General features: G+C 54.7%; 1 protein-coding gene across 3 annotated transcripts; it reads left to right on the top strand.

Annotated features, from left to right (window-relative positions):
• The first annotated feature begins 1,921 nt into the window (after positions 1 to 1,921).
• RRBP1 (ribosome binding protein 1) lies at positions 1,922 to 24,529 on the top strand. Of its 3 annotated transcripts, XM_066546246.1 has the most exons (22): positions 1,922 to 2,014; positions 7,405 to 8,106; positions 10,905 to 11,053; positions 11,261 to 11,383; positions 12,155 to 12,307; positions 12,797 to 12,915; positions 13,673 to 13,826; positions 15,460 to 15,598; positions 15,923 to 16,110; positions 16,274 to 16,311; positions 17,427 to 17,517; positions 18,081 to 18,173; positions 18,514 to 18,606; positions 18,708 to 18,788; positions 18,886 to 18,975; positions 19,397 to 19,489; positions 20,468 to 20,539; positions 20,677 to 20,772; positions 21,228 to 21,311; positions 22,811 to 22,894; positions 23,347 to 23,445; positions 24,286 to 24,529. In XM_066546246.1, exons 2-22 carry the CDS (start codon positions 7,425 to 7,427, stop codon positions 24,322 to 24,324), a joined length of 2,760 nt encoding a protein of 919 aa, XP_066402343.1. In that variant the 5' UTR covers positions 1,922 to 2,014; positions 7,405 to 7,424; the 3' UTR covers positions 24,325 to 24,529. The 3 variants fall into 3 exon arrangements, with proteins under 3 accessions (XP_066402343.1, XP_066402344.1, XP_066402345.1); XM_066546247.1 differs by lacking the exon at positions 20,468 to 20,539; XM_066546248.1 differs by lacking the exon at positions 22,811 to 22,894.
• Positions 24,530 to 25,102: the final 573 nt, after the last annotated feature.

Below are 25,102 nucleotides of genomic sequence, written 5' to 3'. Positions count from 1 at the left end.
GCTAAGAGAGCTTGAGAGAGCCCAGCCTCGGGTCTCTTACACCCAGCAGGCATGAGAGAGCACCCATGGCCTCCCAGGATGCTGATGGCATGGCAGGGGGCTGGAAGGGGTGCCTGGCTGCATGCTCCACCACTCAAGTAGCCAGGGAAATGGGGACTCAGGGCTGGCGACATGGGTGCTGTTCAGCCCCTGTGTTCCTGCATCCAAGTGCTTTGGTTTGGAGAAGGTCCCTGGGGAGTCTAATGAGCTGATGGTCCCAGGTGGACTGAGGCAGGGATGGATCCCAAACTTCTATGGCTTTGCCTGGAGGCATCATGGCCATCGTAGGTTTTCCCAGTGTAGGTCCTGCTCGAAGTGGGGAGCCCTGCCCTGCCCCAAAAGAAAACCCAAAAGAGCCTCCAAGTCCTCATGAGTGCCAGGAAGTGTTTGTGTCCATTTCAGGTCTCCTTGCAGAAGCTGTGTTATCATAATTAGTTGAAACATTTCTCCACTAGCATATTTTTCCTCTTCTGCCACCACATCAGCCCTCATGAAACAGTCACTTATTCTCCCCTTGCCCTTGTGTCGAGATGTACCAGGCTGTGGGCAGGAGCTGCTGCCCTCCCCAGCCTGGCCTCAATAGCACGGCTTGTTCTCCGTGCAGGGGGTGACAATCCAGCGGCAGCTGATGTAAATCCCAGGAACACCACTGAGAGCAGCCCCAGTGGCACCCCCTGAGCAGGTCTGGCCACTGAAACACAATAATGTTGATGTGCCAAGCCAGGAGGCTGGAAGGTCCCCACAGCCCGTGCTGTGATGGTGATTTATCACTCCCTCACAGACACTTTTTAATATATTCCTTTCCTACTCCACAGCCAGTGCAGAAGCTTGGTTCAAACATGGCCAAGGAGAATGCAGGGTAGGGAAAGAGACAACTCTGAGCTTGGCTGATGGTATGGAAGCATAGGAGACATACTCGCACTCAAGACCAGATATTTTGTCTGTTTTGGGATAAAAAGTGTAGGCAATGCCACGTGTGTTAGAGTAGGCAGCAAACCTCTGCCCTTTCAGACCAACCCTTCTTGCCAACCCTCACCCTCCCGCTTGGTTGGGTGTCAGGGTGTTGTTCCTGGGGAGATGGCTCTCATATTTTTATTACAGGCTGGCAGGGTGCAGCATCTCCTGAAGATGCTCTGGCTCGTCTCCAGTGGTTCAGCCTGGCAGTTGCTTCTGACGTGAATGGAGTCCCTTCTGACCCACTTCCAGATAGAAAACTCCCTCTGGTGTGAATAGGCACTTGATTGATAAATCTTGCCATGGGAGGCCGGGAGACACACAGAAGGCATGTGCCAAGAGGACAGCCACTATCCTGCATGGCACTGGCCATCGTGGCCACGGCTTTCTCCCTGTCCTTGGACCTGCAAGCTGCTGGGTGATGGACCAGTCCCAGCGCTGTTTAACCGCACAACATTTGCAAACCCAGAAAAAAGGCTCCCGCAGGGGCCGGGCACCTTTCGGGTCCCATCTGCTCCCTTGGTGCTCACACCTAGCCCTTGAGGAGCACGGAGCAGCACCCCTACCGCCGGCCGGGAGCTGCCCAGATCCCGCACCACGCTCTCCTCGCTGTGCCCCAGGGATGAGGCCGACACCCGGGACAAGGCCGGCGGGCAGCCACGTCCGGCGCACACCGATCCCCGGCGGCTCAGCCCGGGGGCAAAGCTCCCCGGGGCTCCCCCGGCCCCAACGCAGCCCAGGCGGAGCGGCGGGACGGCGGAGGCACCGTGAGGGACGGCGGAGGCACCGTGAGGGCCAGCGGGGCAGCGTCTCTCCCCCAGGGGAGGGCCCCGCGGCCGCCCCGCCCCGCCCCGCCCGGCCCGGCCCGGCGCTGAGTGGGCCCCGCGGCGCGGAGCGGAGCGGCGGGCGGGACGCCACGGGGCGGGGCGGGACGCGGCGGCCGAGCCCGGCGAGACAGCGGCGGAAAGTGCCACGACTCCACACGGCCGCGGCGGAGACCAGGGACCGCGACCCGGCACGGGTGGGTAGGGGCAGCGGCAGGGCAGCCCTTCCTTCCCCCGGCCCCTTCCCCGGCCAGCGCTTCCGCGATCCCCCCGCGCTGCCTGCGGGACCACCCGGCCCCGGCGCTCGGAGCGGGGCGGGAGCTCCGAGGCGCGGCAGCCCCGGCGCGGAGCCGTGTGGCGCGGGCAGCGGCGGCAGCCCCGGCGCGGAGCCGTGTGGGGCGGGCAGCGGCGGCGGCGGTCCCGGCGCGGGGTCCGGTCCGTGCGGCGGGGCCGGGCGGATGAATGGCCCTGAGCGCGGAATGGCGGCGTGTGCGGGCAGGGCGAGGTCCGGGCCCCGCGCTGCCCCCGGCTCCAGCGCCGGCCGGATGACAATTGCTAATCTGATTAACTCGCTGAAGGAAGGTCCCGGCGCTCGGGCCGCTGTCCCTTGTCCCTTTTCTTTCCTTAACTAAGCCCCCCCGACGAAACTCTGCTGGCGCCCGGAGACCCCCGGCAGCGCGGAGCTTTTATTAGACAGAGGCATCGACCCCCCAGGCGGAGACCCTCGGCCGCCGTGGGCTCCCTGCAGCCGGCACAGGAGCAGCCTTCCCGCGCGGCTGCCCCGCTCCTCTCCTCGCCCCGCCGGGGACGCGCTCCAGCGGAAGAGCGTGTGCTGCACACGTGGCTGAGGGCATGGAGAAGCGTCCGCGCCCGGAGTGCCAGCTCTCACCTTCGTCGAAGCCCTGCACCGGCGGGAAAGGGCTGCAAGGAGTCGAGGTTGCCTGGGATGTGAGCCCCAGAGAGGAGCTGGATGAGGACCGGCGGTGAAATGCCTCTTCGGGCCAGGGAGGGGAGAGAGAATTTCTAATAGCCGCTGCAGAGTTTAGTCAAGCTGCAGCTGTGTTGTGGTGCTGTTACACTCTTCTCCTATATACACATGTATTTTCTGCCTATTTTCTCACTCCTGGGCTGAGGAAGGGAGCTGGCAGCACTGCTGGCAAGTACAAGCCAGCTGGCTGCTGCTGCCAGAGCTAATGGAGCACTAAGACACGTTCAATTAAGCCGAGCTGTAACTGTTGATGATGGGCTGATCTGGAGTTGCTGTGTGGAGTAGCACATGCTGCTGGGAGGCTGGAAGTGCACAGTCACTTACACAGAAAATGTACTTAAACAGAGGCTGCTGGCAACGTGGGCAGGATCTGCTCACGGCGTGCAGGCTTTTCTCGTTTGTTTTTAATTTTTGTCTCTATTGCAACAGGGTTGAGAGAAAAAACTCCAGGAGAGGTATCTGGTGATTGTTTTTTTATCTGCTGGCAGTGCTGTTGCTGAACTGGCCTCCCAGTTCCCTCGTCCTTGCCCTTTCCCTCCTTTTTTTTTTTAGCTGCTAGGATATGTAGAGGAAGGGATGCTGCAGGAGCTTCGCTGGCAGGCATTGCTGTGGGTTATGCAGAGCCTGTCTGTGTGAACCCAGTTCTCTCTCTGGCCCCTCATCACCCCTGCTGCCTTGCTCTAAACTGAGATGCCACCTTCACACCATGGCAAAGTGGAAGCCTTAGGGTGCAGGGGGTCAGTGTCCTGCTGGCCAGGAGCATCTTTTCCTGTCTGCAGCACCTGTCGACACCAGGAGGAGATAATGTGTGTTTTCCTTTGGCTGTGGGAAGAAATAAGATCTCTGTAGTTACTGCACAACCTGACTCTTCCATTGCTCCTGCCCACCTGTTGTGTGGCCTGGGTGATTTAAATGAGGGTGGGTGGAGGGTTGGGTCATAAAGATGCTGAATTCCCATGGATTTCATGTATGGTCACAGAGGGAAGGACAGGCTGAGCAGGTGGCACGGTTCCAGCCTGGTTTTTGACACAGCTGTCAGTGACAAATGTGACCACAAGACACTGAGCACGGCCCTGGTGCTGTTGTGTCACATGTCTGTGGGCTGGTTCATCCTGGAAATTGTTTAGTGCTGAAAAACCAGCAGGGCTGAGTGCTTTTCTGGTTCTGCTTCCTTAGGGCAGAGTTGGACTTTGGCTCAGGTCAAACAGAGGTGGCTGCATGTGCAGGGGGGTGAGGGAGGTCAGGTCTCTTGGGCTGTTATCTGGGATTTTGGGAAGCTTGATGGATAACAGGAAAAAGCCACAGGAGTGGAAGAGTCAGAGCACAGCATTTCAGCCAGCTCCTCTACATGAGAAGGCCAAGTGAACACCAAGTGAAGTTGTTCACTGTATTCCTGTTCTGATGTGGGGAAAGGCTTTACCTGGAGCAGCTGTTTTGGGGAAGGAGTTTGTGTATAGAGATATTAGATGATTTCTGCTGTTCTGGCTGGGAGAGGAGGGGAGGATACTTCAGAAAAGTCGTGGAAGTAAATATGCTCAGTGTTGGATGTGAACTTGATATTTTGAGCATGGAGTCCATGACTGCTGGTGTCCACTCACTTTTTGGGCACACAGCTCTCTCCCAGCCAGGTGGAACAATGCCATCACAGGAGTGATGCCCTGTGAAGGACCAGGAGCTACAGGAGGGAGGATCCTGAAGTCTTTGAGCCTCTCCAAAGCGTGGCTGTCAGGCTGAACATGTGAGACTACCTTTGGTGCCCCATTTTGCCGTGTCCTGGCTAAGACTTTGTCCAGGTGGGAAGCACAGAGGGGAACACGTGCTTGTGAGGGGCATGGTGTCTTGCTCTGCAAATCCAGGAGCAAACTTCCAGCCCTTGGAAGGGCAAAGGTGGCAAGGCCAGGGAATGTCAAAGCAGAGCTTCTCTCCTGGCTGCTAACACCATGGCATAAATGCTTCTGGCATCTCTGCACCAGGAAGTTCCAGCAGGAAGATTTTTCCTTATCCCCCAAATGCCAAGGCCAGCCTGGCTTGGTTTAAGCCTGTCTGTGCCCCGTTGGAAGAGATGGGCTCTTCCCTGAACAAGTTGCTCGGCTGGCCATGCCAAGTCCCAACCACAGGAGGAGCCCTACAGGTAGAACTCGCTCCTCCCTCGGGGCTGCGGGGCAGGAGCGCTGGGACAGCAGCAAGGTTTGCTGCTGGCAGGGATCATTTCCTGGCTGGCACCTCTCTCTCCTTCCTGTGGATCTTCTGCTGGCACATCTGTCCTCAGGAACAGCATGGGGGGGTTCCCCTGCTCGAGCAGTGGGAGCTTGGATGGCCCCTCTGAGCATCTCGGCTGCTCTCAGGAGCTCTGGCAGCTGCCAGGGCTCTTTTGCAGGTCCACAGCTCCTCGGTGCTGTCAGCTGCATTGTTCCTGTGTTGTTTTTGGTCTGGAGGGGGTTGCTGGGGTGCTTTTGTGTGATAGGAAGGACTTTAGTGCTCATTTACATCCTTATCTCAGCCTGGCTTTAGAGCAGGAGGCAAGGTACAGGCAGCTTTTACTGCAGCCCATGGAGCTGGGTGAGGCTCTCTGCAAGGGACAGAGGGTATGGGGCTCTGGAAGGACTTTGGGGACAGTCCTGTGGGGTAAGGATGGGCAGGCACAGGGCTCTGGTGCCATGATGCCACATCCAGCGCTGCCATCTCACCCACCTCACCACCCCTGTCCTCTCATCCATCCTCCCTAGTGGAGCTTAGGATTTCTTGCCCCATTCCCATCCCCTGTGGGCTCCATCAAGCTGCTTTGGAGGGTGGCAGTACCAGCTGGTGGGGTTGGAGTGTGTTTATCAGCACTTGGGGAAGCCCTTGCCCCAAGGTGGAGCAGTGGATTTTTATCTAGATTTGAAACTGTGATGCTGTGAGATCAGGAAGGGCTTATTTTTACAAATAGGTTGGGGGTTGCTGGGTGAGGAATGTAGGTCACGTTGTTCTGGCCCTAAAACAGTTCCTGGGTGCTTTGGTATAGCCCTATACCCAGCCCAAGACTGAGGGTATGTGTTCTCCAGCCCTGCTTTTTATTTACTGTCAGGGAGAGGAATTCCAGTCCTTTTCACACTGTGGTTAGGAATTACCTGTCTGTCCTAGTTGGGACATCCCAAAGCAATGCTCCTTAGTCAGGAGGTAATGGCTTGGCACCAGATGTGCTGGGACAGAGCGGGCTGAGGCTGTTCAAGTGCCAAATGGCCAGGGTAGATGTGAAATAGTAATGAGGGATGCCTGCAGTATCAGCTGGGATCTCCAGCAGTGCCCTGGGGTAGAAAATTGGCCCTGACAGGGCTGGCTGGTTCCAGCTGGCATGGAGAGCCCTCCTGCCTGCCAGCTTCTCTCTCTGCTGCTTTACCTTGGAGAGGTGGGCAGGGAGAGCTGGTTAGAACATCCTTTCCCAGGCAGATTGGGTATCTCCAGTGGGAGGTTGCAGCTCCTGCCAACTCTGCACCCCCTGCTTGGGTGCTGGAGATGAGTTTGCACTGCACTGTCCCCACCTCGAGCATCTTTGAGCCGCAGGTTCAAGTTTGCTGCTCCAGCTCTTAGAAAGGAAGGGCCTCTGAGATGTCTCCCTGCAAGCACTGAGGTTTGAAAAGATGCTGATCTCCTTAGTTTTAGTCTTATTTTTGCCTCCTCCCCTTCCAGCCCGTCCCTCCCTCCCTCCCTCCTTGACCTACACCCCCTTAAAGAGGAAATTTGATAATGTCAGCAGTTAATTGTGGGGATGAGAGCTCCTGGTAGCTGAGGACTTCCTGCATTTTGCTTGTTCTGTTTTGAGTAACAGTGATGAGGAACCACAGCCATGGCAACTGCTGGAAAATGTCCCTTCCCACATTACCTGCCTGACAGCAGCATCTGGGGGCGGGGAGCCACCTCAGAGCCACATGGAAGTGATGCCCTGGTGGATGAAACACGTGGATGGGCCAGCAAAAATTGGATTTGAAACCAGGATAGGTTCAAGTAGCCATTAGGAGGAGTGGAGATAGCAGCATCTTTCCCCACGTGTGGCTCAGCCCTGCTGGCCAGAGCTCAGAGCAGGCAGTGTGGTCTCTGCTGCTGCTCAGCAGGGAAAGGGAAGAGGGAAGGGCTGCTGCAAAGCTTTCTCCTCCCAGGGGGATATTTTATCCCAAAGATAACACCTGGATATGTATCTGGGGGCAGTGAAAAAGCCAGGTGCTCCAGGGAAAGCCCAGATTTTGGCCAACCTGCTCCCAGCAGTCTGAAAGTGGGCTCTCTTAGTGCTGCAGGTATGGCTTAGGGTTGTACAAAGCCACTGGACATAGAATGAGGCTCGTGGCTGTCTCTGACTCCATCCCTGGTTTTATTTCCTTCTCTTTGGTTCTTCTGGAGATGAAATTTAGTCACTGATGTACAACTGGACCGCTGTGCGTGGGCAGTGTAGCAGAGGAGCACAAATTCAGGGGTGTGCAGGCAGGTCAGGCTGAGCCATGTGAACCTGGAGTGCTCCTCTTCCCAGTGGAAGGCACAGATGCCCGTGTGAGGATCCTTCTCAGGAAAACCATTGCATTTCTTTCCTCCCCTGCTGCCCCTAACTGTTGTCCTGGTGTCTTGCAGGCACAGAGGAGCGAGGCAGGATGGATGTGTACGACCCTCAGACGCTGGGTGTTATGGTCTTTGGAGGCTTCATGGTGATCTCAGCCATCGGGATCTTCCTGGTGTCCACCTTCTCCATGAAGGAGACATCTTACGAGGAAGCCTTGGCCAAGCAACGCAAGGAGCTTGAGAAGAGCCAGCAGCAGAAATTAGAGAAAAAGAAGAAAGAGAAACCGGTTGAGAAAAAGGGAAAAGCGAAGAAAAAGGAAGAGAAACCGAATGGAAAGATCCCAGAGCAGCAGCTTACTCAGGAAGTGACGGACCCTCCCAAGGAGGTGCTCCCCGAGCCTGCTGGGGTGCCCGAGCCTGTAGCAGTCGAGACTCCAATTGCAGCAGTGGCTGTTGTCCCCCAGGAAAAGGAGAAACCCGTCCCATCACCTAAGGAGAAGAGGAAGAAGGAGAAGAAGGTGGCAAAGGTGGAGCCTGCTCCTAGCCCGGTGCTGGCTCCGCCCCCTGTCAGCATCCCCAAAAGTTCTCCCATGCGGGAGGTGGCCCCCAAGGAGGTGCCTGTTGTGGCAGTGCCCCCAGTTGGCACCCAGCAAAGTGCTCCTGTCATCAGCTCTGTCGCTGTCAAGAAAAGCGAGGCTCCCCCAGCCCAGGAGGACCAGAAGCATGATGGACCTGCCAAGAAGAAGGCTGCATCCAAGAAGAAGAGCGAGCCAGGTGAGGCCAAATTCCTCTGCCTGTATCCCTCTGCTCCAGCACACGGGTGTTGGAGAGTGACAGGTTCCTCTGGGCTCTGTGTTGTGGGCTCTGCAGATGGGAGTGAATGAGAGCTGCATGTCCCTGTCCTGGGAGAGGGACAGCTGCCAAGGTGCTGCACATCTGGTTGGAAGGGCAGGATGAGGTGTTTTCCCCATAGAACCCTGACTGTTAAAAAGCACAGAGGAGCTCTCCCACACTTGGTCACTGCTAGCGTTTCCTCCTCCTTTGGTGGAGGTGAAGAAGGATTCTTCAAGCAGAGAGGATTGATGGAGTTTCAGACTGCAGGGGATTGATTGTAGAGAAATTAGAGGGAAGTGACTTTGGGTGTCTCACAGGGAAGGGAAAACTTAACCATCATAAGTCGTGCCTTACTTGATTGACTTAGAGATGGAAAAGATCAGGTGGTCCTGAACTCTGCAGAGTATAAAAAAGGTGTAGGGAGGGGAAAATCAGATCTCTTGGTGGATTCTGGCCTCTCATTTTACCACTGGGAACAGTTTGGGATTTATTTTTGGTTAAGTGATAATTACAGACACTAAAAATGTGAGTGCTTTCAGACCTGTGGAAGGGTTCCCATGTGGACACATGGCAGAAGCCTCTCAGATGTTCTCAAAGAATTCATGTGATGTGCATAGATTTCTTTCTTTCTTTACCAAAAAAACCAAACAACCCACCAAACTAAAAGACATCCCTTCTTGCTGCCCTTCTGCAGCACATCCAAACCTGCTGTGCAGCCTGGCAGTTTCCACACCCACATTTTGGAAGAGGGCCTGCTACTCAGCAGGGCATTTGCAGCTGCTGGGTTTCAAAGAGGGGTTAAACCCCTTGAATCTGCTCTTCTGAGGGAAGGATTTTACTAAATCTCCACACGGTGATGGGGTTTGGAATGACTGGAGAAGCTGCTCCTGGAGGGTATTGCAGGGGTGGTGGGCTTGGGGAAACTGGAGGTGACTGGTTTGTTGTGTGCACCCATGTGAAAAACACACAAATCCAAGCCCTAAATTCCTAAATCCAAGCTGTAACGGCTGAGGGAATGTGGCTGGGAGATGACTTTTTAGCATTTGTTAAGTTGGGAGGTTTTTGGGTGCTCCAAACTTAGATTCCCTTGGGTATGAAGTGCCAGTCCTGCATGTCCTGAAAGTGAAGAGTGATGTGGGATTTTGCAAAGGAAAGTTCTGGGTAGATTTGTGCCATGAAGCCAACTGCAGTTTGACCAACGTGTTTTCAGCAGCTGCGATCTCTCCTCATCAAATGCAAAGGAACAAATTATTCTGTGGCAGATAAAAATGGGTGTTCAGAGTGCTCAAGGACACATCCTAAGCACTGAAACAGATGGCAAACCTGACAGGAGTGGCTTGGGGTGTTTTTCTCCTGCGACTCCACCAGGAGAGGGGCGGAACTCCACGTGGTGTGTCCCTGCAGCAGCAGGGCTGAGCCAGGGGATGCCATGTGCTGTCCTGCAGCCCTGCACTTGCTAGCATGAGTAAAGTGTGAGCCAAGCCTCGGGCCCTGGTGGCACACGGGGGTGGAGCTGCTCTGGCTGCACTGCTGGGAAGTGGCTGTGGCTGGGGACACAGACACGGCTGCTGCCAGGGCTTGGCACTGCTGTTCCAGATGGATCTACCAGGGATCACTCAGTTACTGTCACTGGCCAGACAGACTCAACCTGGGGAAAACTAATTCATTCCTCAGTAAAATAGATGAGAAACAGAGATTTTTTTAAAGTGAAAACAATGCCTTCCCCACCACCTCCTGTGCTTATTGCCAGGCTCAACTTCACTCCTTCCCTCCTGACTCCTCTACCTCCCATCCCTGAGTGGTGCAGGAGGATGGGGAGCATGGTCAGTTTGTTACAGCCACCCTCTGCCAGCTCTTTCCTCCTCACACCTTTCCCCTGCTCCAGTGTGGGGCCTTCCATGGTCCTTTCGGAGGAACCTTGTCCAGCATGGGGTCCATTCTCTAGAGGAGAATCTCTGCTCCAATACCTGCAGCACCTCCTCCTCCTCCTCCTCCTCCTTCTTCTTTGAACCTTGCTGTCTGGGGCGTCCAAAGCTTTGTATTCAAGAGACTCTGGTGTTAATGACTTCAGGGACTCTGGAGCTACTGGACTCCAGACTGCTTTTCCTTCTGTGGTTTTCTAGGAAGAGGAGCCCACAGGGCCACATATACATGCAGGAACCCCTAAACCACTGCCTCTGTGTATTGTGACCATGTGCACTAAGGTCCTACAACAGCATCATGGTCCCTGGTGCTCCTTGGCTTTCCCAGGTTAGCAGGGGAAGGGTTGGAGTCATGTTGCTCCCTTAGCAAAGAGCTGGAACAGGCTTGGCAGGTGAAAGGTGGGAGATGACCTTGCTGTCACTGGCACCACTGTGAAGGATGCATGGAGTGACATCCTTCAGCAAGGTTGTATTTTGGTGTGGTCCAGCTTCTGATGCCTGACATGTCTGAGCCCCCTGGCACTGGCAAAGCACTCCCAGCTTCTGGTGAGAGTCTCTCAGTTTGGTAAAGGATGATGGCAGGTGCTGGGACCAGTTGTTGAGCCAGGAAGAGGTGACAGGTGACTCAAGGAGCATGTGTGTGGTGCCATCTCCAGTGCTTTTCTTACTGTTCTCACTCACAGATACCAAATGTGACTGGAAATCTGGGTTGGATGACTGTTTGAGATGGCAGCTGTGGGCTTGAAGCCTGCTGAGATGATACAATATTTTTGCTGTTGTCCCCAGAAGTCCCAATCTCTCCTCTCTCCTCCCCAGCTCCTGCAGATTCAGATGGGGCCCTGTACCTGCCCTACAAGACACTGGTGTCCACAGTCAGCAGCATGGTGTTCAGTGAGGGGGAGGCCCAGCAGCTCATCGAGATCCTGACGGAGAAAGCAGGAATCATCCAGGACACCTGGCACACGGTAGGGCTCTGCTGAGCCTCAGGAAGTGCAGGGGCACGGGAAGCACCCTATTTTCAGGCAGGCTGAGGCTGAGGCCCTGAGGGTGTCTGGGAGAAGGGAGCTGAATTTTCCGCTGGAGCAGAGGGCAGGATGTCCCCTGTGTGTGTGGGGTGGGGGGATGGCTCTGAAGGTGTTGGTCCCCACTGATGTGCCACCCCATGCTGGCAGGCCACGCAGAAGGGTGACCCTGTAGCTGTCCTGAAGCGGCAGCTGGAGGAGAAGGAGAAGCAGCTCTCAGCTGAGCAGGAGGATGCAGCTGCTGCCAGGAACAAACTGCGGGAGCTGAGCAAGGTAAGCCCTGGGTGCCCCTCCTGCCATCCCTGCTGTGGCCTCTGCTCATGGTGGCTCTCCACGTGCCTCCTGCTCCCCACATCTCAGCCCCCTGATGGGGCTCTTTGGACCCTTCACCTGTTGGCTGTTTTCTTCCCAAAAAGCAGAGGAGATCTCCCCCCCTGCCCTCCTCTGTTGGGGCTGCTCCAGTCTGGGGAGGTGCCAGCCCAAAGAACCTCAGGGTAGTGCCCATTGGCAGCCATGGGAGAAGCAGTGGAAAACCCTTTCTGTGGGAGATTGCAGCTTTCTTCTCCTTCAGGGAGAAAAGCAAATCCTCCCTCATTTCAGCTCCCCTGAGCTGAGATGGTGCCTTTGTAATCCTATTTACAGTGCCCTTCCCTGACTCAGCCCCCTGCCCCCACCTCTTTTTGGATGTTGAAGGCAGAACAGATCCCTGCCACACTGAACTTGTGGCTGTCAAGTCCATCTGCTTAATTTTTCTTCTTTGCCCCGAACGTTGTGTGATGTTATTTATCCTGGGGGAGGAAAATAAAATTCCAGGCTGTCTTACTCCTTTCTCTTAGCTGGCCCAACATGGAACAACAGTGGCATCCAGTGGCCACAGAGCCCAAAACAAAATGCAGGAGGAAATGTAAGTGCTAAATGTACCTGGGCATGGGGGCAGCAACAAAAGGGCTAAACTTTGTAGTCTGCTGAGCTAGGAGGCCACATCCTCTTCAAATGGGGAGACCTGTGCTCTGAGGACTAACTGGGAGCCTCCTTTCCTGGAAGGAGCTGGCAGCCGAGCGGGCCAAGGCGGGGGCCGTGGAGGGCAGGCTGAAGGAGCAGCTGCTGGCCCGCGAGCGGGAGATCGTGGCCGTGCAGGCACGGATGCAGGCCAGCTACCAGGACCATGTCAGCGAGACCCAGCAGCTCCAGGGCAAGGTGAGCTCTAGAGTGAGCCCTGCACTTGCCTCCTTCCTCTGCCAGGTGGCTGCTGGTGGCACCTGTGTGACATTCTGGAGAAGGCTGAGCTGTGCGAGGGGGCGAGAGCCTCAGGAAGGGGCAGGAGCCCGCGGTGCTTCTGGGCCATGGTGCCGAATTTCCCCCAAAACCCCTTTAAGGCCCCCCCTAAACGCCCCTTAAACTCCCTCAGATCCCTTCCCAAACCCCTTCAGGTCCCCCCACACCCCTCTAAGAGCCACTTGGTACCCCCCACACTCCCTAAATACCCCCCCAATCCCTTAAAGCCACTCCAAACCTCTTTGGAGAAGAGGCACGTTGGAGCATCTTCATGGGATGTCGCACCCCTGAGGGCTGTCAGCATCAGCACACACTTCCCTGCATTGCCAGTCCCTCCTGCTCATCTCCTGGGCTTTGACAGGGGCAGCAGAAGGGCTGGTGGTGGCATTAACCCCTGTTGGGCTCCTCTAGATCCGGACCCTGCAGGAACAGCTGGAGAATGGCCCCAACACGCAGCTGGCTCGCCTGCAGCAGGAGAACTCCATCCTCAGGGATGCCCTCAACCAGGCCACCAGCCAGATGGAAAGCAAGTAAGGCTGGGAGGAGGGGCAGAGCCTGGGGCTGCCCTCTGGCAGACCTTGGCTTGGCCACCCCCTTTCCCAAAGGTACTCCTGCAGACACCCCAACTAGCTGGAGGTGGAGGAGGGAATGAGGGAGGAAGAGCTTTGCCACATGGCTCTTGAGGGTGCACTAGGAGAAACAAGGGTGTTCTTCCCAAGTGAAAGGGCAGGGAATCCCTCTCTCCTTTGGGGTCACCTGTGCTGATGCCAGATCCAACAGGCAGTGGAGGGGGGAGAAGGCATCAGAAGGCACTGTGGTGTTTTTCCCCCATAGGGGAGCTGATACTCTCAAACTTGAGAAGAAATGCTGCCAGCTCATTGATGGGAGTGATGCTACAGAGAACAGGACAAATAGGAGCTAGGTAGAAGAATTTCACACTCCTTTTTATAGACAGTCTGAAATGACTGGTGATTAACAGCAGGCAGATAATTACAGAGTGGACTCCAGCTGTAGTGCTTCCTCTTGTGTCTGGGAACACAGATCCATGTGTCCTCTACTTCATAAGAAAGGAATGTCTCCTGTGACTGAAACAGGGCTTTTTAAAAGTGATTTGTTGGCTCTTTCCACCCCCTCCCTGAAGGACCAGGAGTGTCCTAGAAACAGGCAAACAAAGTTCACCATTTCAAGTCCTGTATCAGGCCCACGGGAGGATGTGTTTCCCCCGACCAACACCAGGGAGGCTTGGCTGGCCTGTGGGCTGAAATAACCCTGCTTCTGTTGCTGCAGGCAAAATGCTGAGCTGGCCAAGTTGAGGCAGGAGTGCAGCAAGCTGATGAAAGAGCTGTCTGAGAAGTCAGAGGTGCTGCAGCAAGAGGAGCAGCAGAGGAAGAGCTGGGAGATCAAAGCGACGGCCTCGGAGAAGCAAATCGAGCAGCTGCAGGTCAGGCAGGCCCTGGCAAACCCTCTCCCCTTGCAGGGCTGGGTGGCTGAATGGATCCATGCACTTGGCCATGGGAAGGGCTGGGAAGGACAGAAATGTCCATGGTTGGGAAGGAAGCTGCCTGGCAGGCTTCCCAGTTGCTCTGCCCCCCATTAGCTTGTCACATTCCCTGTGGCCCTTGTGTAACATCACTGTCAGAGCCCAGGGAGCAGCATGCCCTGGTTGAGGCCATTCTTCTGCAGGTGCTCTCTCTCTCAAACTCAGATGTTTTGAGCTTGTGGCTTAAAACCATCTCCCTCTCCCTGGTGGAGGAGATGGAGCTTGTGGCTTTTTTAGTTGCCAGCAGGGAGTGGCTGGGTTTGGGGGTTTTTAGGGGTGTTGAAAGGACACCTCCCCAGCAGAGCCTGTGAGCATACAGAGGTGTGTTGCTGGCAGGCTGTGCTCCCACAGGGAAGAGCATCTCCTTGGGATGTTGACAGTGCTCCTGCTGGGATCCTGCTGGGATGTTGCTAAGCTGTCTGCTGGGAGCATTAATCCCTGTGTAGCAGACAGGGTGAGGGATGTCTCTGAATTGCTCTGGCCTCTTCAAGAAGGGGCTGTGGTGGAAGAGACCTTTATCTGCACGTGCCAAAATAGTTTTGTAGAGGAGTTCCTAGAGGAAGGGGAACTTCCATATCCTTGCTCTTAATTTTTTGTGTGCCTGAAGATGTGGCTCTCATTTTGGTGGGCTGCATTTGGCTCCTGCTGCTTTTGCAGCTGAGGAGGGTGATGTGAGGTCACAGCTGGTATGAAGGCAGGAGCTGCTTCTCTGCTCAAAGCAGGAGCTCCTAGGCATACTTTTGGGAGAACTCCAGGGATGTCAGCTCACTGCACACGTTAATGCTGATTAAATAAATCACACTAGCTCACTCTTAAGTCAGGGATGTGCTTAAGGTGCTAGGGAGAATGTGTTCCACAGTAACACATGGAGCTCTGAGCTGAGTCAAATCCTCAAAAACCAGAGCAGCTCTGCTTTCCTGGTGGTGCTGAAAGCATCCCTTGGACAGAGACAGGCCTGCTGGTTTACCTTTTCCTGTCCCCTCCATGCAAAGTGATTTTTCTTCCTCTGCAAGAGTGCCACTTGTACCTGTAAAGCTGCAACTCATCCTTCTCCCTTTGCCTTCCCTCTCAAAACTCCTGCCCTTGCCAGCCTCTTCCTTGCTGCTTTCCATGATGGAAAATAAAAAGTATTCCCTGGCCCAAATGGCACAGACAGTTCCTCCTCCTGTGGAAGTGTGGTTGGGTGTCTGTGCTCTGCAAAGCCCTGTGCCAGCACCTCTCCCTGCTGGGCTGGGGCGGTTTGAACCGGGGCTCTGGGAGGTTTTTCAGAGCTCTCCAGAGGAGAGGTTGGCCATGGAATTGGCTCAGGACTGAGACATTTGGGTATTGTCTGCTTCCCAATGTGAGGGCTGGCATGGGATGAAATGTGAGCACAACGCAGGGTGCTCCATGCGCAGGGGGAGCGTGGTGGGAAGATGACTTAAATCCCCCAAAACACAGCTTAAAAATAAGATTATGTGACACATGAAGCTTTACTTCAAACTGGCTGGGGTGTCTGTCACACTCCAGGAAACCTTCTCTTCCTGCCCTGCAGGCTTACCAACGGGAGGCAGAGGTGATGCTGCAGAAGAGGCTGGATGAGGTCAGCGACGAGCTCCGCAAAACCCAGAGCAGCTACAAGAGCCTCTTGGCAGATGCAGAAAAGACCAAAGGGCAGCAGCAGAGCATTGCTGGTGAGGAACTGGGATCAGCATGGGCAGGGCTGTAGGGCAGACTGGAGACTTTGAGAGCTTGGAGGAACCACTTGGGGCAGGAGATAGATCCAGGGATGAGTTAGGCTGCCTGGTGTTGGTGTGAGCGAGACATGGGCTGGTCCGTGGTTCTGTCCCTCTCCTGTGCTGGCCTGCATCCCTGCCTGCCCTTTCTGTGCCTCCCCAAAGCATCCTTGGCCAAGAAAGGCTTCTTTGGCTAAGATCCTGCGTGGGCAGAGCAGGGTGGGGAGTGTCCAGGTTTGTTTGCACCTGCCCTACTGTGTTTGTCACGCTTCCCTCCAACAGAGCTGCAGGCCAAGCTGCTGAGCTCCGAGGCAGAGGTTAAAAGTAAGCTGCTGGAGTTGGACAGTGTGAAAGGGAAGCTGCAGGATGCCAGCTCAGAGAATGCAAAGCTTCTGGAGAGGATCAAGTCCATTGAAGCTCTGCTGGAGGCAGGCCAGATGCGGGAGGCAGAAAAAGACAGAGACCTGCAGGTTGTGTGCTCGTTTAATTGGGGTGGGAGGAGGGGAGTGGGTGACACTGCTTACACAATCCCTGAGTTGTCTTTGCTCTGGCATCCTCTCTGGGATGCCACAGAAAGGGCTGACCTGTGTCACATCCCTGGGGCAGGTCATCAAAGTGCTTTCTCTCTTCCAGGCAGCCAATGAAGCAGAAATGAAGCAGCTGCAGTCCAGGTGGGTCCAGGTGCACATCTAGTAGTGGCACTTCCAGCTTGCTGTCCATGTGTCCCAGGCTTCCTTGGGCACTGAGCCTGTGGCTGAGGGCTTCCTGCCTTCCAGGGAAGCTTGGGGCTTTATTTTCAATTAAAATATTAATTAGCTCTGGTGCTGGCCCCATGTAACAGCCAGTCCATTCTGAAGCAGGACTGAATTGCTGGCAGGCACATGGAGTCTGACCACTCCTACAGAACAGGAGGTTCTGCTGGTGTTGGTGCTGGGTGTGGGATGTCTCTGGTGCAAGTCCCTGCTGAAGGCTGGGCCAACCAGAGGAAGATTTTTAAAGATGTTCCCAGGTATCTCCAGGGATGGAGATTCATCACCACTCTGGGTTCCCGTTCCAGTGTTTGATAACCTCTTCCCCCACCCCCTAGCACAGAAACGTTTCCTGGCGTTTAACTGGAGTTTCCCATGTCATGAGTCCTGCCTGTTATTCCTTGTCCATGTGCTGGGCACCTCCAAGAAGGCTCTGCATGGGGGGAGGATTTCTCAGATGCCCCCATTGCCAGCAAGCATCCAGCATCCCTCTAAAGAAGGCAGCTGTTGAGTTGTCCTGAGACCCCAGGAGATGTGTGTAGTTCTTCTCAAGGACCTTGGTTTGCTCAAGCTGAGGGTCCCTTCAGGGCACATGGGGGATCTGAGGGTGTGGAGGGAACCTGCAGCTGTCTGCTCTCTGGTTGGCAGCCCTGATTTAGGGTTACTCAAGACAGTGGGATGATACTTTCAAAATGCAGAGCTGTGGGCTCTCTCAGCCTAATGAGCCACAGATAGGAGCAGCCCCAGTGGTGCAAGCCAGGATTCCTGGCCTTTGCATCAGGTTGCTTCTTCCTCTTTTTGTGTGTGTACAGCCAGCATGTTAAGTGATTGCATTTTCTTGCTGGTAAGGGGGTAGAAAACCAGATCCCACTCCAGTATTGCCATGGCTGTGGTTTTTAGTCCTGCTCCCTCTTCCTCCTGCTGTGTGTAGATGCCAGAGCAGACCAGGATAGGAAGGGCTGTGTCTCCATCTCGGGAGCTTGCTGCCCGTGAGGGGGGTGACTGCTCAGGCTCACTCCTGCATCCTGCCCTTCCAGACTCCAGGAGAAGACAGACCAGCTCTCAGCCTTGGAAAGGGAAGCCACACAGCTGCGGGAGGCAGTGGAGCAACAGAAGGTGAAAAACAACGTGAGTGAATGACAGACAGCTCATCGTGGTCACCTACTGATGGCTCCAGGGTGTGGCCAGAGGCTCTTCCAGCCCCTTGGAGCCCTGGAGGCCTTGCCTCATCTGCCAGAGAGCAGGAATACCCCTGGTGGGCAGTCTGAGGTGACATGTCAGTCCCTTGCTCTCCTGCAAGGTTTAGGACCTGCTAAGCCAGAGAGCTCCTACCCTGGTAGGGCCAAGGCAATCTCTGAGGAGGCTCCTTCACACTTTCCTGCTCCTCTGCTCCTTATCCCTCTACTGCAAGGTGGTGTCACTTTTGTGGAGACCACCTTGCATCCCTGCACTTGGCCTGTGTCCCCTGCAGGCATCCTGAGCTTGCTTCTGCAGCTCCTGTCCCATCCAGGGCACTGCCAGAGCAATGGGGTGTGTGGAGCCACTGGAAAGACTGGGGAGAAAGGAATGCTTATGGACAGACTCCTGACCAAAGCCCAGTTCCCTAAGCAGTGGCTTGGAAATAAATCCCCTGCAGTGCCAGCAAGCAGCTTTGTGTGGCTCATTGCCCTCTGTGGGTGGTGTCTCCACAGGACCTTCGGGAAAAGAACTGGAAGGCAGTGGAAGCGCTGACCACGGTGGAGAAGGCGTGTGAGGAAAAGCTGCTTGCTGCTACCAAAGCAAAGGTGAGCCTGGCATTGCCCTGGTGTTGGAAGGGAGGCATTCAGCTTCCCAAGCCACCAGGGAGGCCTGCCCTGGGTTTCCTGTCTGCTTAGGAAGAGTGCTGGTCCAACTCTTCAGCAAGCTTCTCCAAGATTTTTCTTGTGCATCCCTGGTACTGGTCATGGTTGGGGAACCAGGGACATGGTTGAACTGGAAGTGATGCTCTAGTGGTTCCCAGCACCAGCAGTTTTCTGTGTTGGCTGGTTTCCCCAGCCCTGTAGGCACAGAAAAGCAGGGCCAGTGTTGTCAGCCCGGCCAGCAGTGCCCAGGAGCTCCATCCATTGCAGTTTGTCCCTGTTTCAGGAAGAGCTGGCCCAACAGCTGGACGCGCTCCAGACGCGGACCAAGCAGACGCTGCTCTCTGCCCTGCCAGGAGTCACTGTGTCCTCACAGCAGGTGGGACAGCGTCCCCAGCCCTCCCCAGAGCCTCTCCTCATGGCAAGGAGAGAGGTCTAAGCATCCTCCTTCTCTCTTGTTCTCTTTTTTCCCAAACTCAGGACTATGACACGTGGCTACAGGAGTTTAAGGAGAAGACCGTGGGTGTGCTAAAGCAGCAGATGATCACAACAGAGCCACCAGTAAGTGATGGCTGGAAAGTGGAGGGGTGAGGGTGTGCTGGAGGGTCACATGTTTCTTCTTTTCATCTCTCTCTTCTTCCTTTCCCTCTCCATTTAGGATTCAGCTCTTAAATTAAAAGAAGCAGAGGAAGCGCAAAGCACTTTACAGGCAGAGTGTGAGCAGTACAGAACGATCCTCGCAGAGACTGTAAGTTCCTGCCCTTTGCACTGTGTTAGCTTCCCACTGGAAACCCCTCTGGAGAGGTCTCCTGTCAGCCCAGGCTGCCCATGAGCTCAGGGTGGGCATGGTGTGTTGGGGGAGCTGCTGTGTGGTGGAGTATTTGTCAGTGAGACAGAGGAACAGGATAAAGGTGAATTTCTAGAGCTCTTCTTCAGCCTGATTGTGTTGGAAACCTTGCTGGTTGTGATGGAATGAGACACAGCAAGGGCTCTGATGAGCTGCTTGAGCCAGAATGGGGATTAGGAGCCCCCAGCCCCACCTGATTCTAATTCTGTCCCCTGTTGTTTGGCCCAAATCCTTGGAGAGGCTTTTGAGGCTTCCAGCCCTTAGGCTGCTCAGCCTGCTGGGGCTGCAGGAGCTTTGGGCTCAGCTGAGGCTCTGCCCACAGGAGGGGATGCTGCGAAACCTGCAGAAGAGCGTGGAGGAGGAGGAGCAGGTGTGGAAGGCAAAGCTCACAGCCTCTGAAGAGGAGCTCCAAAAGGTGTGTGTTGCTGACACAGCTGGGTTTGGTGCTCCTGGAGCAGGACTTCCAGGAGAAGGGGATCTGTTGGCTGTAAATTGGTTGGTAGCCCTCAGTGTTCTGTCAGCTGTGAACACTGAGACACAGGAGCTTCCTTTTCTCCCCAAATCTACTCCTCCTGCCACCAAGCCAGCTGACAAAAAGCCCACCTCATGTAGAATCTTCCCTCCTGAATGCAGAACTGAGACTGAACTGTTTTCCATGGTCTGGCTGCTCCCCATCCATCACGTGGGGTTTTGGAGTGAACTGGGACTGCAGGGAGCTGGGGGAGGCTGTTGTACAAGAGATGTTTGATTTCTCAGCCCACTGCTGGCTCCTGCAGTGCCAGCACTGGAGGCTGTTGTACAAGAGATGTTTGATTTCTCAGCCCACTGCTGGCTCCTGCAGTGCCAGCACTGCTGAGGGCTGCTGTGGGATTGCACAGAGTGACGTGGCTGCTGGTGCTGTTCCTGATGGGAAGAATGTCTGGTGCCTAGGGCAGCTCCCAGAGCAATCCTGCCTCCCGGTGGAGAGGAAAGGAATTCCTCCTTTCCAAACATTTCTGCAGAGTCCTCTTCAAAAACCAGCCTGGGTTTAAGTGCTTTTTCTGGCAGCTTGGCCTCTCTTAATAACCAAGTCCATGCCACCTCATTGGAAAATTGCTGCTTCCAGACCAAAAAGTGCTTTCAGCAGGAAGCTTGTGCTGAGTCTCATGATGGTTTCTCGGGTGTTGAAACCTGACTGCAGCCACCTGAAGTGCTGCAGGCAACAGCTGTTGCCTTTCTCCACCATTTATGGCCTGTGTGTGTTAGACTTGTCCTCCCTGGGAAGGAGAGCTCTTCCATGGAGCTCCCCTTGGATGGGTACAGGATGAAGTGGGAAAGGTGGGAATCACATAGCAGCCAGTTTTTGATTGAGCCAAAGGTGCTCAGTGTCCTTCTCCGATCCTTTCTGCTTCAGTCACACCTGCAGCTGAAATCCCTGGAAGGTGTGGTGGAGAAGTTGAAAGCAGATCTGCAGAGCACAGATCAGGTGAGGATTTTTGGGGAGGGGAGGTTTCTGCACGGGTTGATTCAGGCCCCATCTCCTGACTTGCCTTTAGCCACAGGATGTTTGGGATGTGTTGGACCTCACACAATCAACCCCCTCCTGCTTTCCTCTCTTTCCAGCTAAAGGAATACACCTCTCTTCTGGAAACACAACTGGAAAATCACTTGGAGACAGCCAGCTCCGAGCGCCAGAACTACACAAAAGAAGTTGAAGCTGTAAGTGTGGAGGCTGCTGCCTTCTTTGGCTTTTTCTGACCCTGACTCCCCATCCATGCACGTTTTGAGGATTTGAGGAGTGCCCTGGGCATCTGGGAGGTGCCCCAGGGATCTGCAGCTTTGCAAAGAAAGAGGAAAACAGATGGAGGTGGTTGGTCCAGTCTGGGTTGTAGACTCCTAAAGCCAAGAATCATGGGCACGGTGATGGGTCAGGAACACAGCACAGATCTCTGTGGAGGTGCTGTCTGCTGCTCCTGGGTGGCCTGTGTGGTTTCTGTGGCTCAGGTGAGACAGACCTGTCCCATGGCTGTATTTGCTTGAGCAGGCACGTCAGCATGTGATGACACCATGACCTCTTTGGGAAGATGTTGCATCATAAAAAAGCTTCCTTGGGCCAAAGAGTTCCTAAACCAAGTGCATAAAAGGAGTTTGGGTTCTTTTCCTTTCTTTGGCAGTTGAGGCTGCTCTTGTCAGAGTCCCAGGAGCAGCTGGAGGCAGCAAAGACTGAAACACAGAAGCAGAGCAAGGAGCTGGCCCTGGTAAGGAGGGACTTTGGGAATGCCCTGCTGGGTCCTTGGGGCTGGCCTGCAAAGCAGCTCTGGGGCCAGCGCCCTTCCTGTGGGCTGAGGGAGGGCAGGAAATCACAGCCTCTGATGGGCACACCTGGTGCTGCTGGGGACCACATGTTCAGAGGGGCTTGCTGGGACCCAGGAGGAGATTTTTATTTGCTTGTCTTTCCTCCTGTGATGGGGTGGGAAGGGAGAGCAGCAAGGTTTGCTCAAGCTGGTGTGTAGCAGAAAAACCCAGCTGCCCCACCGCTGGACACTGGTCACCACAACACCACCCTGGGGCAGGGGTTTGGGTATCCATCCATCCATCCATCCATCCATCCATCCATCCATCCATCCATCCATCCATCCATCCATCCATCCATCCATCCAGGTAGAATCATTTGCTCTGCACCCCTGGGAGCTGTTGAGCCTGCAGCTGCCCAGCTCAGATACCACTGTCCTGCTCTGGCAGAAACTGAGGTGGTTTCTCAAGCATTCCAGCTGGTGTGCAAGCCAAAAATCTGGCAGGCTTTATCTGTAGGCTCGTGGGAAGGCTGTGGCACAGGGATGTGTCACTGAGCCAGGCTTGCTGCTCATCCCTCAGGTCAGGCAGCAGCTGAGTACAGGAGGGAGGAGTGGTGGGGTCACCATGTGAGCCAAGTGAGGCTGCACCCCTCGAGGTTAGGGTGCTGAGGCCACTCCTGGGCAGGGTCTGACCCTAACCCATGTCCCATGTCCTGTGTCACCGTCTCTCACCGCATGGAGAGCTGCACACAGCTCTGCTCAGGGCTCTCTCAGCTGTGTTGTGTCCCATCCTGTGCTGGGGGGCAGCCAGCCCAGCACCCCCCTGTTGGAATCCTGGATGCTGGGAATGCATTGACCATGTGTCCTTTCCCATAGCAGTTGGTTTTCAGCAGGCTGTTCCCTTTGGGAGCCCTCTGGCAAGCTTTGGGGGATGGTGACAGTGCCCTGTGGGGCTCAGAGTCTCCTCAGAGGAAGGGGACACACCCCTGACAGTGCTGTGCCAGGATCCCTTCCCTGCCAGGGAGGATTAGGGTTACAGAGGCTCCATAAATCCTGCTGCAGCTGGGCTGAGGGCATCAGCAGCAGCTGTTCCCTTCATGGCTGACACCTCTCACCAGTGGCAGGGCTCTTTCTCCTTTAATCCTGTTAGCTGTGGAGCCTTCTCCCAGGCATGGGGGTCTGCCAGGCACATTTTCTCTATGGGATGCCTCTCATCCCACATCCCAGCTGGTGCTGCCTGAGGAGCAAGCAAAACTGAGCAGTGCTAAGCCAGGCCCCAGGCTTGCCATCAGCAATCTTCCTGCAGAGAGGGGGGATGCTTGTACCTATTGCCCTTTGGAGCTGTGGGGAAAGCTTCTGGTTTTATTTCTTGTGTCCAGCCCAGCTCTCTTGTCCCTGCTAGCTCATTTCTTGAATCTTTTTTAAATGCTATTTCTGGGTGTTTTCCCCTCTTCTCAACACAGTTGAAAACCCAGCTGGAGCAGAACGAAACGCTGGCAGAGAAGGAGCAAATGCTGCGGCAAAAGCTGGCACGGGAGCTGGAGGAGGTGGGTGTGGGTGAGAGGATACCAGGGTGTGCAAAGCCTTCTTGGCTGCTAATGAAGCCCAAGAATTAATTTGAAGGATTAATCTGAAGGCTTTTCCCCATCACTGTCCACACCTCAGACATCCCTGTGAGACGTTCCCTCCCACATCTGAAGGACTTCTTACAGCAGCTGTGCTAAAGCCATGTGGCATCACTGGCCCCTCAAATTCAGCTCTCCCAACCCCCCCATGTCTTGTGCCAGCTTTTTCCTTGGAGGGTTACGGGCTTGAGCTGGGTTTCCTGCTGCTCCAAGTGAGAAATGCCATCTCCCTGCTGGAAGCAATGCTCTGTGTGTCTGCAGCACCCAGCTCCTCAGCAGGACACATGCACAGGCACTCGGGGTGGCTGGAGCTGGGTGTGTGGGAGATGCTGGCACTGTTGGCTTCTGTGCTCACTGAGTGTGTCCCTTTGCAGGCCCAGAGCTTGGCACGCAGCTTGCAAGCAGAGCTGGAAAAGCTGAGACTGGCTGAACATGCAGCAGCTTCAGACAAGGAGGAGGCCCAGCATCTCAAGGTGAGCTGGCTGTGTCACCACAGCAAAAGTCACGTGTGAGCAGGACTATGGGCATGATTGATCATTTCTGAGGACTGGGGAGTGAGGCCCATCCCATGGTCACCCTGCAGGAGAGGGCTGAGAGCTCCAGTGTGGCAGAAGGACAGCAGGGCCACTGCATCCCTGCAGGCTGAGATCAGTGAGCTGCTCTGAGCAAACAGTCACAGGCTGGGCTTTCCACACACTGGGAAACCATCCAGTCCTGGCCCACAGCATCTCCAGGGAGCCAGAGAGAGCTCTGGAGGTGCCTGTTCTCCCTGCTGAGGTGGGAACTGGGTGTTCCTCTGGCCTATGGTCACTGAGACAGCTTGATGCAGACCTGAGGTGTTTTGAAATGGGGAAGGTCACCAGGTGGCAAAGGGAGGCTCAGGCAGGTGCCTTCTTTTGACTGCCATGTAGGAAAGACTTGAAAAAGAGAAAAAATTAACAAAGGACCTGGGCCAGGCAGCAACCAAGCTACAGGAGCTACTGAAGGTTTCCCAGGACCAACTGGCCAAAGAGAGAGAAATGGTGAAGAAGTTGAAAGAACAGCTTCATGAAATGGTACTGGTGGTGGCCATGTCCCTCCCCTTGGTGCTGGTGGAGGCCCTGGGGCAGTGTGCAGCAGGCAGGGGTTTAAGAGTGGAGGCAAGGTGGTCCTTGCTGCCAGAAACCATTTTTGGGTGGCTTTTGGGAAAGGCTGAGACCACACGAGATGCTGGTCAAGGACCTGGCCCATCTGTGAAATGCTTTGGGCCTTTAGCTGCCATGAGAATAAGGGTGAGGCCAGCTGAGTAACCCACTTCTTTTTTTGTTCTCCAGGGGCAAGAGGACAGTTCAAAGGAAGGGACTTCAGTTTGATGAGTCTTCACCCTGGACCTTACAGTTAACTTACCAAAATGCCTTACACATTCCTAAAAATAAAAATTTATGCTAAATTTACTGTAGATAAAAGATACAGGCCATTAGTGACCCAAAACCTAGTTTTGAAACTTACAAGAAAACATACAAAAAAAAAATCCAAAAAACCAACCAGTAAACACTGCAGTTTGTAAGAAAATCTTCATACTGTTTTGTACAACTCTTCATTTCCTGGGGAGCTGCTGTGGCCACGCTGGGGCTTCACCCTCCTGTTCCAGCAGAACCCACCAGTGTGTGAAAAGGGAAGAGACTGTGCTTGTACATCAACCAGTGCAATTATAATTATATATTTTTTCCTTTTTTTTTCCTTTTATTTTCTTTTTTTCTTTTTTTTTTTTTGAGTGAAAGGAGTGTGAAAGTAAGACCCACCATGGAAGGATGCCTCTTGGCTGGGTGGCTCTTGGCACGTTTATTTCTGGGTGTCGATGCAATTAAAATGACGTAGTGGAGAGAGCTTGTCCTTGCTTTATTTTTCTTGGAGGTTTGTTTGTGTTGGGTTTTTTTTAAGTTTGCAAGCCAGGTAGGGCTTTGGGGGTCCCTGAAGAAGGACTTTGCTTTGGCCAGGAGCTGTGTCACAGAAGCCATCCCCTGGTTTTTATTCACTACAAGCAAATGAGAGAAACTTCATTCCCACTGTTTCCTGCTGCTGGTCCAGGGCTGGCCTCCCTGTGTGGCATTGGCAGTGGGATTGACACTTTTGCCATGGCACTAGGGGCAT

This window comes from Molothrus aeneus, chromosome 3, assembly GCF_037042795.1.
Source record: "Molothrus aeneus isolate 106 chromosome 3, BPBGC_Maene_1.0, whole genome shotgun sequence".
Taxonomy (NCBI): Eukaryota; Metazoa; Chordata; class Aves; order Passeriformes; family Icteridae; genus Molothrus; species Molothrus aeneus.
The sequence above is the reverse complement of the archived record's forward strand: the minus strand, read 5'-3'. Positions and strand labels throughout refer to the sequence as shown.